Source organism: Manacus vitellinus, unplaced genomic scaffold (genome assembly GCF_001715985.3).
Source record: "Manacus vitellinus isolate BGI_N305 unplaced genomic scaffold, ASM171598v3 scaffold_1_pilon, whole genome shotgun sequence".
NCBI classification, from domain to species: Eukaryota; Metazoa; Chordata; class Aves; order Passeriformes; family Pipridae; genus Manacus; species Manacus vitellinus.
The window spans coordinates 51,172,287-51,192,620 of record NW_021939396.1 but is presented as its reverse complement, the minus strand read 5'-3'; the positions used below and the strand labels follow the sequence as shown (position 1 = coordinate 51,192,620).

At 36.1% G+C, this 20,334-nt stretch overlaps 1 protein-coding gene across 1 annotated transcript in view; it reads right to left on the bottom strand.

Moving 5' to 3' along the window:
- Positions 1–20,334, bottom strand: part of ANKRD12 (ankyrin repeat domain 12) — a 39,920-nt gene that overhangs the window by 17,480 nt on the left and 2,106 nt on the right. The window contains exons 2-6 of the mRNA XM_018081645.2: positions 14,655–14,802; positions 7,237–7,383; positions 6,515–6,715; positions 3,180–3,322; positions 1,504–1,651 (exon numbers count right to left, since the gene is read on the bottom strand). Of these exons, the coding sequence (XP_017937134.2) occupies positions 1,504–1,651; positions 3,180–3,322; positions 6,515–6,715; positions 7,237–7,383; positions 14,655–14,802 (787 nt within the window). The remainder of the gene's footprint in view (positions 1–1,503; positions 1,652–3,179; positions 3,323–6,514; positions 6,716–7,236; positions 7,384–14,654; positions 14,803–20,334) is intronic.

Genomic DNA, 20,334 nt, shown 5'->3' with positions numbered 1-20,334 from the left:
TTGTGCCCATTGCCTCTGGTCCCATCACTGCGCATCACTGAAAAGAGTTTGGCACTGTCCTTTTGCACCCTCCTCTCAGGTACTTGTACACATCAGTTAAGATCCCCCTAAGCCTTCTCTTCTCCAGGCTGAATGGTCCCTGCTCTCTCAACCTTTCCTTATAGGAAAGGTGGTCCAGTCTTTTCATCATCTTCCGGCCTCTCCATTGGACTCTCCTCAGCATGTCCAATGTCTCTCTCATAACAACTGGACCCATCACTCCAGCTGTTGCCTCACCAGTGCTGAGCAGAGGAGAAGGATCACCTCCCTCAACCTGCTGGCAACACTCCTAATGCAGCCCAGGACACCATGGCCTTCTTTGCAGCAAGGGCATATAAGTCATTCACCATCAACCTGGTGTCCGCCGGGACCCCCAGGGCTTTTTCTGCTAAGCTTCTTCCTCATATGGTCAGATCCCAGCCTGCAATGGTGCCCAGGGGCTGTTCCTCTCCAGGTGCAGGACTTCACATTTCCTCTGGTTGAACTATATCAGATTCCCATCATCCCATTTCTCCAGCACATTGAGGTTCCTCTGGATGGCAGCACAACCCTCTGGTGCATCAGCCACTCCTCCTCAGTTTTGCTTCATCAGGAAATTTCCTGACGGTACACTCTACCCCAAACATTAATGAAGATGTTAAACAGGACTGGACCCAGTATTGACCCCTGCGGTACATGACCAGTTACTGGCCTTCAACTAAACTTTGTGCCACTCACCATCACCCTCTGGGCCTCAATATTCAGTCAGTTTTCAATCCACCTCATTTCTTTTACCTATAAAAATCTGAAATCCTGAAGATTCTGTGAAAGCAAAATGGAAAGTTCCTGCCTAGCACTCAAGCAAGTTACTCATGGTCAAGAATCTTTTGCTTCCGAGGAGATAGCAGTTCTTTTTATGCCATAAGAGGTGTTATATACTCCTTAACCCACAGAAAAATACAGGAGGTGCCAAGAATTACTGCCTCCACGTAAGCAAGTTACCTATCTGGTTGCCTTCACAAACCAGTGGTTCTCCCACTGGCAGGGACTTTTCTTCACTAAGTGTTATAGGTATGTGAGACACTAACTCCTGATTCATCTACTAAAGGTGGAAAATAAGGGACTTTGGGGATATTTTCCCCCAAGATCACCTCCCAAAAAACACTTCGTATCATAACAAATACAGTATTTTCCTCTGTATCTTTCTCTGGTAGAATCACCATTCTGAGACAGAGTTCATTTGGAGAGCGGGAAAGTCTTATTAAGGACAGAGAGAAAAGTAAAAAAAAGTCAGAATAAACATTTCAGATAATTCAACTGAAAAATGAAAAACTACCTCTAAAAATAAAAGTGGAAAACAACCTTAGCAATAGTAATTGCTATCTGCAGCAAGTCTTAGTAGCCAACACTATGCAAAAGATAAAACCACATAACTTCAGGTGAAATTATACACTTGGAAGTATGCAGTTAAATAGCTGCTTTTACCTGAGCAACTGTCCTCATCATCAGAGATGGGCACCTCCCTTTTCAACAGCATTTCCAACTCTTCAGTTTCAGCCACATCAACAGGTCTCTCTCCATGTTTATTGGCTTGAAATGGATTTCCACCATGTCGAAGCAACAGCTTCACAATCTGCAGCATTAAATAAATTAACTTTTAGGTTTTCCATGTGTTACTTGACCAGCATAAAAATCTTCTGTTGCACACAAAATGTGAGTAACATGATACACAATCCTAACTCCTACCTATGAAATTGAGACTGGGAAGCAAGACTTCAGCAACTAGAATGCCAAGTCCAGGTACACACAGTCTGCTCATTAGAAGAAGTAAAGGGGAAGACTTCTGTTACACAGACACAGCATCAGTACAAAGGAAGACAACAGTGGGCTTTTGTTCTTGTTGTTCTAGCGTTTCTTCATACAATTTATCTGGTTCCTCACCTACCAAGCTCTCTACTCCTCTGCACTTGATTCACCTTCTTGCTCCAAATTTCATAGCACTAAACTGTATGGAACAGGAAAAGCTTTACAAGTAGCAGTACTATTGGTTTCTAAGGCATTTCCAAAAATACCTGAGAGAGGTCCAAGTATATTTTTGGAGGAAAAAGCTACCTCCAACCCCAACTGCATAGCATACATCAAAGTCATCAATTTCTCTATCATGAAGGCCAAGAAATTGTTAATGTTACAATGATACCAAGGCCACTCCATTTTCAGCACAGTATCCAGTCCTATGTGTTAAGAATGTAGAAATTCATCAGACAGTGATATCTTAACAGGTAACTTCAAAATTATTCTGATACATAATGTCAGTGAGATGGTCACAGATACCTATACTGAGACCAAACAAGCAAGAGGTCCTGTTCTCCAAAACTTTGCTAAAACTTCATGCAACTTTGATCTGATGACCAACTTTTGTTTAGATACCTATAAGAAGCAGTTACTAAACAGTTAATTAAAAAAGAAAAAAAAATCACAATCAGATTATCGTAATTAATTTCTCTAGTTTTTCCAGAAAAAACTTTAAAATGGAACACCTTTTTTGGAAGGTGTACTTAATTTAAGGATGTTTTCTATTTTTTGCTTTACACAACACATCACACGTGCAGTAATGAAATAGAAGAGATATAAAGGGAAATGGAGTAATTTCTGCATCTTATTTGCAGAAATCAAGAAAAAAATTATAAATTAATGTACATTATCTACAGCGCTTCATTTCTTTACGTGTTCATTGGTAAATTTCAAAACAAATACTAAGAATATATATATATCAATTCTCTATTTCAATGCCATAAACAATATATTAAAATAAATATTGGATATATATCCTTAAATATTTCTAAATATATATATATTACATACAAATCCACAATATACTGTTTGGAGACATTTTTGTTTTGAGAATTCTACACAGTAGAAGTCTCTCAGAAAAAGTCATTAAAAACCTAAAGGTGAAACCTTTAAATATTTAAGAAAACAGATACTGGTAGAAAATATCTGGCAATAGAAATCAAATGAAAAGCAAGACAAAACAAAGGCAATCAGAGCAAGTTTAAGATGCTCCCAAAACACCAGAAGCAGAATTATAAAACCATAGGACAGTTAGAATTTGTTCTAAAGACTGAGCATTTCAAACCAGGTATTTACTACGTAGAACTTACATTTCTATGTCCACTACTAGCAGAATCGTGAAGTGGAGTATCATCATCCAAGCCCTGTGTGTTCACATCGGCTCCTGCCGCTATCAGGACTTTGGCAACATCGTAGTAACCAACATTACAAGCTTCATGCAGTGGTGTCCAACCTGTAGAGAAGAGTAGTAAGTTTAAGACTGAAAGGTCCAAGATTTAAGTCTGGGTTTTTTCTCCTGTGCTATACGTCTCTACTGCCTCTAAACATTTCAAAATACACTCACAATGTGAGTAATGCTGTCCATCTGATGAACGACACACGCTTTATCAACTTAAAATTTCATGTCATGCCAAATTCCAGATTTTTCTGTGATTAAATTGAACACTGAAATCGCTAATCAAACAGTAAAAGATGAAATCTGGAACATAATCCCTAGGTTAAACATGTTAGAATTTCTTTGACTAGCAAACATTTGAACAGTGTTAGGGATATATATATAAATAACATTATTCTGTATGGAAACTATTTGAAAACCCCACTACTAGAAAGAATAAGTATGGGAAATTACCATAACCAGTGCTCCTTTGGAGGTACTGAACGTGTACTAGGAATCACTAACAACATTCAGCAGCTTGATAGTAAGGTATTAAACACTGGCAGAGAACTTGCTCTTGGTATTTCCTAGAACACTACTCATTTTTTTCAATTCTGATTTCCACATTGATAATCTGGAGTTCAGTGCTCATTTTCTATAGCAGAGCCTCAACTGAAGATGACAACCAACCTGCACATGCAATATTCCTTACCTCAGTTTCCTCTCCCAAACTTGATGACTTCTACTTCATAGCTAACCTGAACTAGTCTGCTGTTGATGCCTTTTCAAAGCCCAGTTCTGGGGAGGCATTCAGCTTTTGTTTCCAACAAAACCAGTGCAAGTCTGGAAGAGTTCACTCATGTTAACTCTGTGTTTAATCAGTAGTGATCTTGTACATCCATGAAAAGGAGGTACAAGAAACTCCTAATTTATCTAATCCCTCAGTAATGTGATTTCTCACCTTCATCTTTCACTCAACTTCCCAGCTGTCACTCATTTAAATAAAAAAAAAAAAGTTTCTACATTATTCTACAGCAAAACACTTCTTTCTGATCTTCATACACTGAATTTCCTCTCCAATCATCACGTGGCTCACTCACTTCCAACATTGCCTGGCTACCACCTCCTTTTTGACACTTTCTTGTCATTTTCCCTTTTTGCACTCACCCAACATGATGACCCTCTTCTGGCTCTCAGCCCTCTGATCCCTATCTTTTTTCCCTTGTTAATTCTCTCCGTAATTCATTCTTCTCCATGTTTTACTGCTTTGCTTTTCCATCCTATCACAATGTCCAGCCTGCCAACTCTAGTCCTGGCTTGCTCTCAACATCTGTTTCCTTTACTCTTGTTCTCACATGGCAGTACCATTCTGGCAGATATCCCACATGCAGGGTTACTTCCTCCATTACTAATTCATTTTCTGCTCCTCTAGTTCTGCCAAATTCTTAGCTAAAAAACTCTTAATTCTCTAAACTTCACTGCATCCTAAATTCCTGCTCTTCTCCACTCATGACTCACTGCTTCAATCCTCCCCCTCTTCTTGACTTCTTCCTCTGCACAGGATTTTGAAGCTCAGCCACCTCTGCTTCTCACTTTGGATTACCAATGGAGAAGTATCTCAACTTGATCCCAAACACCTCCTCCAGGGTTTTGAATTACTTGTTCCCAACAGATTCTCACAACCAGTTCTCAAGTCATTGTCCTTCTTCTTTCACGTGCCTTTAAAATTAAGTATCTGTATTAGGTCAGGCTGGGATGAGGCTACAAAGCTAACTTCCTTCAGAGCCGCCCATACAGTGCTGAGCATTGCATTTGGGGCTGAAACAGTAGACACAACACACCAGTGTTTCAGCTACTGCCGAACAGTGCTTGTATAGAGTCATGGTTTTCTCTCTCCCTCCTCCTGCACAAGAGGTTGGGAGGGGACATAGCCAGGACAGCTAACCCTAACTGCCCCAAAGGTATATTCCATACCACCTGATGTCATGGTTAGCAATAAAAGCTCAGCAAAAGGAGAAGGAAGGAGGGATGTTTGTAGGTAATGGTGTTCATTTTTCCAAGCAACCATTACACCTGCTTCCTGGGAAGTGACTGAATGTTTGACTGCTGGAGGGAAGTAGTGAATGAATTTTTCTTTTTCTTTTGCTTGCACATACAGCTTTTGCTTTGCTTATTTAAATGGTCTTTAAATCGACCCACGTGGGATTTTTTCCACCTTATTTTCTCCACCTGCCCTGTTGAGGAGAAGTACAAGAGCAGCTGCGTGGGTGTCTGGCAGCCAGCCAAGGTTAACCCACCATATCATCTCTTGAAACATTTCTATTCTCCCTGTGATTTCTATGGGCCTGTCTTCCCCTGAGCCTCCCCCTCTTTTTCTAAAATTGCTCTTGTCAACAAGTTCTTCTCATCTCTCCTCTTAAATTCCTGAAGATCCTGCCATGTTCTACTTCTGCTTCCTTTCTTCCACTACATGCCAGCCCTGGACAGCCTCATCTTCAAATACAAATTCAACTACTCTCTGCAAACTGAGAAATTACTGATCTGTTTCTTACCTAAAATCAAGACTTCAGTTCATCTCATTAATATCTTCTCCTGTGTCAAGTTTGAGCTGACAACTAATTGCACCATATAGTTCTTAGTTTCTCCCACATGGGCCTGCTACCTCAACTCATCCCAACCATTCCCAGTGAGAACGCAATTCTAACTATAACCATTCTGACCCATAAACCTAAAAATATTGTATATGTTAAACTTAACTTCAAGTTCATGAATCAGTGCTGAAATCACAGCAAATACTGACATATCAAAACTATCCCTAATCTAGCAGGACTAGATGGCAAGTGCAAACTTTCACCTGCTTTGGTGTACACTAGCTGTCCCAGTGAGAAGACAATGTACATTGCACTTTCACCACTACTAAACTTTGCATCTCCTCACATAGCCTACAATCCCACTATCTGACTTTGCCCAGTATAATCCTACAAAGTTCAGCAACTGTGCACACATACTTCTGTAAACACCTACCATGCAAAGGCCCTGGACACAAGTGAAACCTCCAGATATTAATAACGCTGTTCTAATAACACCCTATGTACTGCAGAATCCCAGGACTACCACTGCCATTGGAAATAAAAAACACGATTTGAGAATTTCTACTAAGTTATAATTTTTTCATTTGCACGTAACATGAACTGAAAGGAAAACTCTGTGAACAACTTCAGCATTTCTTTTAATTTATACAGTCAAGAGAATGTGTATGTATCAACTTACCTGCAAAATCTTTTACATTCACATTTGCACCCAATCTGATTAGCTCCTTGACCTGTTTAACATCCCCTCGAATTGCTGCCATATGTAGAGGAGTTTCCCCTCGTTCATTTCTCTTGTTAACCTTGTCTTTTTGTCTTGAAGAAGAGGTTGGAGTTTTCTTTTGTGTTGGTGTTGTTTGTAAGGAATGATTTAAGGTGGAATCTACAAAGGAAGTTTTAAATGGTTGCTGTAGATTAATTAAGATGAGGTGAAGTAGAAAGAGTATTAACACTTGCATTCAAAGATGACAACAATATGTGAATAATTATATTTAAATAAAGGACATATTTGACACTTCCTATGTATCAACACAATGCCTATTTTCAATGTGAAACAGGGCACTTTGCAAAATCTAACTATTTTTAAAGCAGGTTTCAAGGACAGAAAAAAGGAAACAATCCATACAGAACAGTGTCTGAGAGGCAAAAATAATCAAAGGAAGAAAAGAAATGTTCAATTTTTACAGCTATCATAATGCAAAGCTTTGCACATAAATAGAGAAGGTCAAGAATTTTTCATCAAATTACTCATCCATGCAAAACAGTGTTTAACAGAACTATGGATAATTAAAAAAATGTCAAAAAACCAAGGACTGTTGAAAAAAACATCAGGGATCACAATATTCTGACTGGGGCAGAATTAAACAGGCAGGAGGAAGAAAACTGTTAACTCTGTAAGATCACCTGGACTGTTGTCTCTTGCTGTCATCTGCATGAGAAGTGCCATCTGTTTGCGCTCTGACAGAGGATAACCAAAAAGAATGCTAACTGGTGCTGATTTCTTATTTCCAGCATCCTTCTTCATTTTCTTTTTCTCTGGACCTTCCTTCTCTGGAAATAGGAACATTTAAAAACTGAAACAGCTGTTCCATCAAAACATTTTTCTAGAAATAAAACAATCCTTTTAAGGTATGTAAACTGGTGATTGGTGGCAGGTGATGAAAAACAGAAATTACACCTCCAATTTACTGCCTTTGGGTTAGTGTTGGTTACCTGTTCTAATCATATTAGAATAATAAGCTACTGAGTTGAAGCACTGAAAGCTGTAAGCAGGATTATTAAAAAATTCTTAAAGAAAAAAAACTTGTTTTACAGCAGGAAGGCCTGTATACGTCACAACTTTAATTTTCAGAGATTAAAGTCAGGCACTTAAAACATTCTGTAAGATCAGCTGGTCAATTTTCAATCTTAAATACAGATCTGATACTACAATCTATTTCTACTTCTCTCAAGACACCATGTTAAAAATTAGGAAAAGACTTTCTAATATTGATATTTGCTAAGTAATTAGTCAAAAGATTGTTTCTCTCAAACTCATCCTGTTATTTCATCTTAAAGCAATTTCTTCCACAAAATTCAAATCCTTCAAAAACATACAGCTATTTTATATACATAACTTCTTTCCTTTTATCAATATTTATGGAAGTTGTTTAATGTTTCATGTTCAAGTTTTAAACCAGGAGCTAAAATTACACATCTGAATAAACAAGTCAGACACAAAACCAAAAAAATCCCCACCAAAACCAAGAAACTCTGTCATCTGCGAAGCAGAAAACCTTAAGAGGACTCCACTGAGGAAAACTTCACTGACCTTCTGCAGAGAGATAAAAATTACAAATGAGAAGCTTAAGTCCCTTCGAGGTTCCTAGTTACCATTTCATTTTCTCCACTTCTGCATTCTTTCTTGTTTCATTCATTTCCTCTCAACTCATTTTCTGACTTCCTAGCCTTCTCTAAATCTCATCTTCTAGGCTTGATTACAGACACAAGCTCTAGTAATGCAGTGCTCTTGAGGCACAGGAAGGCACATCAGTAGTTCTCATCTTCAATTCCACATAAGAAATACATAATTTTACAGGCTAAACAACTGCAAGCAAGACTATTTAAAGAATGGAAAGCTACAGACCTACGTACATATCAAAGAAACCTCTTTGAAAGGAAACAAGATCTCTTTTAAAGAAGCAACCAATTTTTTTAAACTACATGCATCTCAAGGTCCTGAATATCTAAAAAATTAATTCAATATCCAAATCAACACTCTTGACCTCTTGATAAAAGTATCTGCATAGGACAATAAAAAAAACCCCTATAACAAAATTGCATTTTCAACTTTTCACTGCGAATATGTTGTCCTCTCTCCAAGAATAATGTACAGCAAACTCTTTTATTGACTGATTTAGTACTTCCATCAAAACAACATATTTCAGTTTGTCCAGCTTGATCTGCTGTTTCTTAGCTTATGCTATTTACTGCTCATGATTTTTTCTTGAAAAACACATTCATTTTCATTCTGAATTTTTCCTTACAATTTTATAGCTATACTCAGCTTGAAAAAATAATATATCAAAGTAAGTAAAATAAGTCTTCCGATCATCTAGCTTTTACTTTTACAATAAACCTAAAAAAGTGTCAAGACTATAGCAGGTGCATCTGATAATCCTTTTACTGGAGTATGTCCTGTATAAGGCTGTGGCTTTTCCCCTCAAGATTTCTCATGCATATAACCTGGTTCTGAGTGTACAAGATAAAACGACACAGGAAAAAAGGAGTGGAAGGAAGCAAAACGAAGGGCGTAGGGCATACAAAGTAGAAATTTTTATACATCAATAAATAAATCAGTGCTCCAAGAATACCATCACACAGTACACTGCACCTTAACAGGAGATGACTAAACATTTAGGAAATTCAACTTTTTATCTATCCTTTATCTTGTGGTTACAGAAAACTTCTCACAGCTGTGTACTTGATGTTTATACATTTTGAAGAGCAATAATAATATAGATAATAATAGAGAAATAACAATAGAGGAATAACATCAGTTTAAGAAATTAAATTTAGATAGAATTTCATGTACAAAATTGACTGTTGAAGTCAATCACTTGGGTGGGGGTTTTTTTATCTGGGTTTTTTTTTTTAGATTTTGAGTATTTTGTTTTCAAAGTCTGTGGAATAAAAGTATCTTCTTTTATATTCAGATTATTGTCACTTTTTGGTGTTCTTCAGCAGTTACAAACAAAACATGAGGGAATTTTTCACTTGTTATTAAGAAAAAAACCTGACACTCTTCAAGTGACTTTATGTTCAATCATATTCATTAAATAAACTTCATAACATGCAGCCAAATCTATCTAGACAGTATCCTTCCAAATATTTTCCTTCTGCAACATAAGCTTTTCACCTAACGCTTTCAAAAATTATTTCAAAACAGTCAAGATATGTGAAACTGTGATTTAGGAGCATTTGAGCACTTATTTGTAGCAGAGCTTAATGAAATCCATTCACAGGACTTAAATGTTTTGGCACAAGAAACATCGAAGATGCTGGCAATTATTTTAGGATAACTTATGCATGACAGATCCTGAGGCAATCAATACTGTATCTAGGTTTTTTTGTTTGTTTGCTTGATTGTTGTTTCTTTTTCCTTATTTTATTTTTGTTTTTTAAAATTGGATAATTTACAAATTCACAGTCAAATAATTTCTAAATGTTTTAGGAAACTAAATTATTAAATAATGTAACATATGGACTTCTCAAACCAAAAACATGCCAAACTAAGAGCATATTTCATTTGGTAAAATAATCACCTTAGTGAATAAAGGAAATAAAGTTAAAAGACCAAATTCAATTTTTGGGGCTTATGATAGTCTGTTTTCATGTACAAGAATCCCATCACAGTCCAAACTGTAAGGAATAACAGGATTAATAGGACCACGTGAAGTTAAAATATGAACTGCTTGAAATAAGTGCTTCTAAGGAAGTTTTAAGACTCAGTGATACACAACAAAAGACTAATATGTTCATTGCTAACAACTGCAGAAGACAGGTCAAGGTGATCAGTTTTGCAGATGATGAAGCTGAGAAACAGAGTTATGGAGCTCTGTGTGATTATGGCAATCTGAATGAAGTTATTTTAAAGAGGAAACACATCATGACTGGCTGCTGCTTCCTGTCCTCAGCGAAAGAAAAATCTTAAAATGTCACGAAGAGACTTCACAACGCACTGAACAATGTAGAGATATCAAGGTACTATTGTGATATCTAATTAATCAAGTTTATGACATATTTATTTAACCAAACCAACAAACACACATAAAACTGCCTCTGCTTTCCTGCCTCAAGCCCAAACAACAGTTAGAGGAACTTGTTATAGCTGAACAGTAAGCCCAAATCCATCAAGCAGTGTGTAAATGATCCCTTCAACAGCCCCACTAACCTCTGTAACTACGGGATGCACAAGTACAGGAATTGTGTTACTGTGATGTACCCATGCAACATTAAGAGGTCAGTCGTTTTGCTCTCCTGGATGTCAAGCAAGTGCTAAAAGAAGTATGACTGTCTCACTTTTGGACTACTTTAAAGACTGAAATTGAAGGGATCAGAAAACAAAACCAAGATCCTCCTATAAACAGAAAATCTAGAAAACATAATTTCCAAGAAAGATCAATAAATTACCACATTATGTAATTGCAACTTGTTATTCTTCCTGAATAATCAACTGTGTAACAAGACTATCTTCATAATGAAAATATTTTTATGACCTGCAGTTGACCTGCAGGTATGTTTAATTATTATGAAAAATTCACTTTTCTCTCTTTAGACTAATAAGGTAGCGAAAGAAAACAAATCTGACCTTTGTAAGATCAACACTTGCCTGTTGTTTTTATTCTAATAATCACATTACAGGTTATTTGAGACTAATCAGACATTTTTTTAAATAACTGATGGCTTTTTAATCAAATTATAGTTTGGGATTGGAAGACTTGAAATCAGAGAATTTATTTTAAAAGGTATGAAAAATGTTTCTCCTTCCACCATCCAAACCATCAGTCTTAAAGTTTGCATGTAGACTCCTCCCTAAGATTTACTTATATCAAGGCCAAAGCTATACTGCAGTACAAATACATTTGTCTGCAATATGTACATACTGCATTAGATTTTTGTGGTTGCTCTGACCAAAGAATGGAGATGTCATAACAGAGCCCTCAGTTTAGGCCTCTTCAGAAGGCCACAGGTCTCCTGGGACCCACACTGTCCTTCAGACCTCTGTAGTCTTTGCAGCTACTGCAACCACCTCAACTGGCATTGCATGACTACCTTTAGGCCCACCTTTACGCAACAGTCTTAGTAGGTATGAAATTATTAGGAAAGTAACCTAAAGGCCAAATCTTTATTTAATGCTAATTTATTGCAGAGTTTCTTAGGGAAAAAAAAATTTACATTTAAATTTAGACAAAGAAGTGGGCTATAATTGTTCTAGACTCTTACAGGACACTACAAATGCTCTTTGATTTCAGTCTTGCCAAAACTGACTGAGTGTAAAATGTACTTTATGTATACTGTTGCAGATATCAATTTTTTTAAAAAAGTATTTTTACATAAAGTTAACATTCAGTTTGGCTGCCTGTTATCATTATCACTTACCATTTTTAGACAAGACCTGAAACAAAGAGAGCCCACCAGGAAAAGGAGAAAGAGATGAATTGCAGGGGGAATTTTTACAAAAATAAGCGAAACCCCCAAAATCTTAAGTTTATGAAAGACTGTGGAGATAGAACCAAGACACATCTAATGATGTAAGTTCACAAAACTAGGTATCCCCATTCTTTGTCTGATTTACATGACTAAACAGGATGAAACCTAATTTTCATGGGGTTTCTACAATCAGCTAGTGATCCTATCACATATCTTGGGGATAAACTATTTATTAAATTAAACTATTGATTAAATTTTTTATCCTAGAGCTACTTTTTACGGCATCTTTTTGTTTACTCAGACACAATTTTAAAGACCGTATATCTTTAAAATAATCTAAAAATCAAACTCAAAGGTCATATAAACTGATACAGAGCAACTATTTACCAAAAGTCATAAGACAATTTTGCTATTCTGAACTCTGAAAAAAACCATATTGGAAGGCTATTAAAACTCAATCTATTGGAAAAGGATAAAATGCATCCTTAAACTGTAATGGAGAGTGGGAAGAATGTAGCAGTAGCACATTTTTTCAAGTCTTTTCAATTCTGAATTGCAGACACAATCTTTAACCATTTTTCTAGAATACCAGTACAGATTGTCACAAACTCTAAGAAGAGGGCTTTTATTTTTTAGCACTACTAGCTGATAAGAAGCTTTCCATCACCTCTTCTTTTTCCCCCTCTGTTTCCGATTACATTCTCATCTCCAAATACTTTCTTCCTTCTCAACATTTGTCATTTTCTGTACATGATTATCAGGGAGACAGTTCAGTCAGAGGTAACAGTTTAGTTTACTGATATCAAAGTTTTTCCATGTATATTGCCAAGTTTGTGTCAGAAGTAGCGCTGCATTTCATGATCACTGATGTCAGTCCTAATCCACGTCAGTAACAAACTTGGCACAATCTAAATGCTTAATTCTCACCATTCTAATCTAATTAATTAGGTACAGAATCAGCATTATAGGAACAGTTTTTCACCCTAATAATACTCCTGCTCTAAAGTTTCTGGAAAGCTTATGTACCAAGTTTCTCCCCCGTGAAACAAGGCAGTTGCTCTTACCTCCTTGCCTCAGCAGAAACAAACACACAACAAGTCGTGATGTTTACTACTGTTACATTAACTATTTCTTGCCCCTACTTGAACTGTTCATTTCATCTCCCTGCTACAGCTTGCAACAAAAAGATTTTATAGCTTAAGCACTGTCTTGTGGTGTGTGTCTAAGTGCCTAGAGTAATCAATCTTGTTTGTGGCAACCGTAACACTACATGCTATAGCAAAAGGCACACAGAAAATTGCATTACCTTACAAGACGCTGTGACAATGACTTATTTAAAGTTGATGGGGTGGGGAGAGATGATAAAAGATTTTCAACAAAGAAAACATTTGACAAATGCTAAATATTACATCTACATATATTTATTTCCATTATGATAAATAGTTATGGACTAATACCAAGCAAAAAACTTAATAAAGCAGATGCTGGGAACATACTCCTAATTTATACATGGTCTTTTAAGAATCAAGTGTTATCACGAATAGTAAGACTCTAGAATGCTGTAAAATCACTGAAAACAGATCTAAAGCCAAGAGTATTGTTTTGTAATATGACTATTTCAAATTTGGATTTCTTACCATATTCTCTTTACAGTAACAAAAGCATGTATGTATTATCCAGAAGCCAAATCTTCTGCATGAAATCAATCCTGGACAATAATTAAACACGTACTGAGGCATATACTTCTATCTTGCATTTAAGTGTAAGCATATTAAGGGAAGTGCTTGTTTATGAAAATGTTAAAATGTACAGTAAGTGCTATACAAAAAACTGTAGTACTGAGCCTTTAGAGAAATTTGGGGAACATGCCTTCTGGTGGCCTTCCAGAGGGCATGGGGTTTTTTTGGTTACCAAGAGAACTATTACTGAACAATGACACAGACAACTACATATTTAAACTCAGAGATAACTACTCTTGGAATATATCCAGATCTCTTCATCTTGATTTGAAAAGAGCCATGTTAAGAATGCTATTTTGAAATCTTGAAATCAGTTTTAATAGAATAAGCTTAAGCTACAAAAATCTACTAGCCTGTGCACAAAAGGTATCCTGAAGAGAAAGATCACAGGAACTTAAACTGAAAGAAAAGTGTGCTCTCCATGGCTAGTTTGGATAGCTCCATAATCTAGCAACTTTTTCTTTTATATGGAGGACAGTACACCTACCAATCTTTCCCACTCTCCTTCCCCCAAAAAACACTTGTGTAAGGCTGACAGGCTGTGTCTCAAATCAAGGTATTTACAGATTTTTTCATCAGTTTTCTAGTTTAAACAATGGACCTCTAGAGATGACAATGAAAAGAAAGATTAATTATCAAAATAGAAGCAAAAGAATGAGGTTAGGAAGCAACTGGAAAATGTAGACAAACTATGGAGGCATGCTGGTCGTTGCTAATGACAAGGTGAAAGCCCATCAGACTGAGATGCAACAATCAGAAGCAAGCAAGCAACTTTTATACTTAGTATCCTTTTTAAAGGGAAAAAATAAATTAGAAACATAAGATACAATTAATTAAATTAGGATGTATTTTATCAACAAATAATTAGTTAAGGAAATAAAAAGGTTCTACCTGTGTCTGAATTGCGATCTTCATTTCTGGATGGACTAATAGTAAAAGGAAGTTTACGTTTCATGGAAGACTTTTCTTTCATCTCCTTCCCCACATCACTCCTATCCACTTTTGGAGTTTTGCTGTAGGATGCAATCTTGTCCTTGCTCTAATATAAATAAAAAGTATACTAAGTAATTTTTGCAAAAAGCAGAATAGACTTATAATGTATACAGACTGAAAAAACTATGTGAGAATGTATGTGCTTGTGCTTAAGTATGCATATTACAAAGTTTTTGAATAAACTTTTAAATTAATCTTAATAAAAGCAATCAATGTCATTTCTTTCTTTTATAAATTAGTAACTTCTAATTTAATTAGTGTTATTTCTACTTTTTGACATATTACTGTAGAACTGGTGTTCATTATTAGAGCCTTAATTAATAAGCAAAGGAACAACACATACTGAAAAAGAATTTTCTAAGTCTTGACAACCATCCCAATTTCCTTTCCTGACCAAAATGATCTCAGTAAAAGAACATTAAAAGCTCACACTGCAATTCTGACTGTGAATTCAACAAAAAAACCCCCTAACAACTTTCCCCTGCCTCCACCCCCACCCCATAATCCATCCATACAAGAAGCCCCTTTCTATTTCAACAACAAAAATAGTGTAGTGTTTAATTTTAGAAAATCTATGAAGAAACTTTTAAAACTCTTATCAAATTTAGAAAAAACAGGTACAAACTATTTGGATTTTTTAGTTATATAAATCTGGGGATTTTGGTTTATGAACCATATTTCAGAATAAACAGAGAAAAACCTTAACGGGCACAATATTAACTTGTGCTTGATTACTTTGCTAATATAGGAGGAAAGGATATAAAAGATACCAGGTTAGTGAGAAGACTGCTTGAGACAACCCTCTGCAAACCCCAATATTTTAGCCTACCAATCAAGATGCAATGCAGGGACATTTTTCTGTTTTCTGTTCATTACATGCTGCAGAAACACATTATCCAGCTGTGTCAGCTATCTCAACTCCACACTTTTATATTATTCTTAGCAGACGATCAGATGAAATCACTAATAAATTAATTACCTAAAGATAGAAGAACAACATACACTGACTTGCCAATCAGTGAAAACCAAAAGGCTGCTCCTTGGTACTTCTGAAGCAAATAGTCAGAAGATTTATTCTGATTGAAGAAAAACTAGAAAATAACTCCAAGTAAAGGTGCTATTCTCTAAGGTATCTTTCCTTTTTCTTTTTTTTTTTTTAAGAACAAGCACAGGTATAATGATATCATCTGATGCTCTGAGTTTAAACTGTTGCCAAAAAGTCAGGCAGAAGTGATTACAAAAAGAACCTGCAAACTCTACAACCTCCAGAAGACAAACGTCTCTACCAGGGAAACCACGAAGAAGGGATTAGTCTATATCAAGAGAATTCCTGAAATATAAAGTTTGATGCCCCTAGAGAATACCTATCTTCACTCCAAGTTTAGAAACCCACAGAATTAAAACCCCAAACCAAAACACAGAATAAAACCCATGCACCAAAAGTGAAGCCAACCCTCCTTCAAAACCCCAAAGGAAACAACCACCCTCCCACCCCCCCTTTTTCGTTTATGCTAGGACAAGAAAATCTAAAAATCTAAAATCTCTTAAGACTTTCCTAAGCCCTTGGGAGATACAGTGGCTGGGGTATTACTTATGAAAGAAGCTAATCCATCTAACACAAGTCATCATTTGCAAATGCATCTATAAATTGACAAGAGCAGATCCAAACTCCATTAAGCCCTCTCCAATCTCTTCCACTATAGACACAAGTTTCTCACTTGAGTCCAATCTCACTGAGAGCTCTCTCACACCTTGCTCCAAACAATCCAATTATCTCTTATGTATGTAAATTTCCCCCAGTATGATAAAATGGCATAAAAGTTTTATTGCTTTCCCTAGAATATTATCTTATGTTAAGTATTATGCAGTAGAAAGGATCAATTAAAAATAATTTAAAAATTCCTAAGCAGGAAACATTGGTTCCAACTTGTTCTGTAGAAAAAACCAAACGTTTTGCAGTTGGTAATCCTTAAGAAGAACCCCTTTTTTTGGGTACTCATCAGTAAAATGCATTGGCAGGTGCTCACAAAGAGACACAAGCTGCTTAAATAATTGGATAGCTTTACATTTATTCTTATTCTTAAATTGCATATATTATTAAATTATGACTGATTCACTAGCTTTTGAATAATCACCGAATATAATTTTATGATGATCTAATTAGGATGAGACACAGCCCAAAATGCATACTTTCAGATAAGTGAAGATATAATGAAAATGGAAAAACAGGCTATATAGAGAATACAGAAACTGAAAAAAAAAAAGAGTATCTTGTTGCTTAGCTATCATAGAAATAAATATTCAGCCACCACCAATAGTGGACTTTCCAATCCAAAAGATGCAATAAGTAGTCTTTACAAAGTCAATGTTCTTTAGTATTTTCAGTGACAATGCTGAAATAGAGATACAATTAATTATGCAGATATCATCACAACCGGAACAGAAGAAGAAGCAAAGAGCACTGGCAAAGAGAAATCAAAATGACTAACCAACTCAAAAAGCAGCCTAAATACAAAACAAAACTGGAAAAGCCAGAATAAAAACCAGGTTCTATAAATGATAAAAACAATTAATCGTACAATCAACGTCGTGTTAAAAGTTAGAAAACTCTTAATGGCCTTCTGGATCCAACTTCAAGTAAAGGAAGGCAAGAGGAAGCACCAAGCCCTGCAGGTTAGAACAGGCATTCCGTTTCAAAGAGTGAGAATTCACTGTTACACCTACTCCTGGTCACTGCCAACAGCACAGACAACTCTTTTTCAAGGTCCAAAGAAAGGTTCAAAATTCAGCATCAATAGGTCTACGTATTAATTTAATGTAATCCATGGAAGCAACCTAAAAAAAAGTTGACGTGTTTTATAAAACAACCTGTAACTTATATCTGTGGACTTTCCAAAGATGTTCATTAATCTGAACTGAAAACTGCTAATCAGATAAAACAGGGTAATGTTCAGACACATAAACTACTGCTGCATACTGAAAAGCACTACATACTTTCCATGTCCACTACAGTTAGAGAACATTTAATGGCTTTACACTGCAACAGGAGACAAGCAATGGTTATTTATCCTTCTACTAAGTGCCTAACTCTATGCCAGTCAGCATAATTATCAGAATAAACTGCCCAAGGAGACAGGAATTTCCATGAAGCAAGCCTTTACAGAAAAGGTCTGGCAAACATCTGTCAAGAACCGAGTACAGCTTATTCTACTCTGGGGCAAATGGATGAACTGGATCTGCACGTCTTAACATTTAATGCATGCCTCACTGGAGGATGCAGTAACAAGGAAGAATTTTCTCTGTCAACAAGACCATACTAGTGTGCCATTATGAGGAACACATTTTTAATCTGTTCAGCAGAAAACTCTCAGAAGGCTAACAAACAGCAGTGTGGACAATATCTTGATATCCCATTCCAGCTCTATTGTCTGGTACTGCTACAATCAATGACAAGGCACAAAAGGAGACAACAGAGAGCCATATAATCTAGCAGATGTACTGAGCCCTGGGAGAATAAGCATTCTTTTTCTGCCTATCAAAGATAATTACATACTGAAGCATGTTCTGTATGGTATTAAATGGCTTTGGGCACTATTGTTGGACTCTTCTAAGGAGAGAATTAATTCTTACAAACTCCAAATGTGTTTCTCCTTTTGATGACATATCTGTAATTTACTTCCTGAGTTTAGCCAAGTAAGTTTCAAAGTATAAATTCAGATAAATGAAAATTTCATTATGTTCTTATGTTTATAAAATAGCTCATGCAAACATTATATGGTCTAGGTGCTCTACACACTCCTACAGGTGTTGGGTTTTTTAAATTTATGTCTCCAAGATGAGCAACTGAAAAAAAAAACCCACATGTACCCTAAAGCATAAATGATATAAACTCGTGGTATTAACAGGAATGTTATTCCTAATGATTTTTTAAAGTTCTCAGAAGATGTGAGTGTGTAGCTTATTCACATAGCTATTCACTGGCTGTTAGAACAGCACAATAAGCAATGACTTCTGGATAAAAATGAAAGATTAAATCTCAGTGAGCAACACTGAACAAAACAGTGCAAGCAGTTTATCAGTTTATTTTTTGATATCAACTTAATCAGTCCACCAACTGGGATTCCTCATTTGTATCCTTGGTCAAACTTCCACTTTCCCTTAGATTTTCATTTTCTAAGTAATCCTGCTTTTACTGGCATGTTACGTTCAAAGACCAGGCAAGGCAGAATGTTACATTTGTCCATATTTTTAACTTCTGTACTGATGACCAGTCTCAACAAATAACAACTCCTTGTCAGGGAAACCAGCTAAGGGCAGACCTTGACCAGAACTAATATGATAATGCAAGGGTTTTATATGTGATCATTAAAAACAGAATGTTAATTTACTCCTTTTTAAATCAAATCAAAGTTGGCCATATTTCCTGGTGGTTAAATAAACGGCATCATGTTCGCTCTTCCGTTTCCTGGAAAAAGTTATCCATACCTTCATATGAATTTGTATCTTCTTCCTTAACATTCTGGCAAAGGAGCTATAAACCTCTGTTTCAGAAGATTCCCTAACTTGGCAGAGATTGCAGGACGTGGGTGTTCCGCGGCTCTGCAGATGTAACTGCTACTGTTACTATCAGAGAGGGAACACCTTTGGGAATTACTGGAGAGGAAGGCATTGAGACAACCAGTGAACTGGACACAAGGGTCATTGATAAGACAATTCCTTTGGCAGTGGCTGCAGGTTCAACAGCCAGTCTGGAAACTGGCACCAATTTTCTAAAATGGCAGCAAGCAACAAGGAGAGAAGGCGAGGGGGAGTCAGAGAGTAGAGAAGCAACAGGGGGTTCACAAGTAAACTCTATTTTGATTTTTTTTTTTGTTTTTAATTCAGATCGCATAATAATTTGTATATGAAATACAAAGCCTAGGAAGGAAGGAAGGAATCTGCACTACAAAAACAAATTAATCTATTTCTTTACGCTCAAACCTACAAATAAATGCACTCCAAGCATTTCGAGTTATATCTTTAGCAAAGAAATGGGGAAAAGGAAAACTTAAAAACTAACATATTTCAGCAAACCTGATATTTTTGCTTTGATGAAAGTGAAGATGAAAATAATCTTAACTTCTGTATTATAGATTTTAATTTTTTTTAAATTATAAACATGAATAAATCTTGAAGAAACTGACACAATTCAGCTTTCTTAGCATGAGAACAGCTGTTGATTATGTCAAGGTTTTCTTGGGTCAGAAGTTGGGCTCTTTTGAGAAATACTGAAGTGTCAAAATAATTAACTGAGTTCATAAAGGTAGAATATTTTTTTTGTTAAATAAATAACCTAAAATCTTTACAAAAACTAGCTTATTTACAACTGTAGAAATAAAAAGGCTGTATTTAATACCATTAAATATCACTGCAAGAGTCTTCCTATTCTTGCTGCTTGTAGGCCCCAGACATTCCCTCCTCTTTCCCAGTACTGAATGACACTTCAATTAACTTGATCATATCCCAAACAAGGACCAAGACAAAAAAAAAAAAAGAGAAAATAGGGAGAAACAAATGGGGAAAAAGAAGAAAAAAAAAA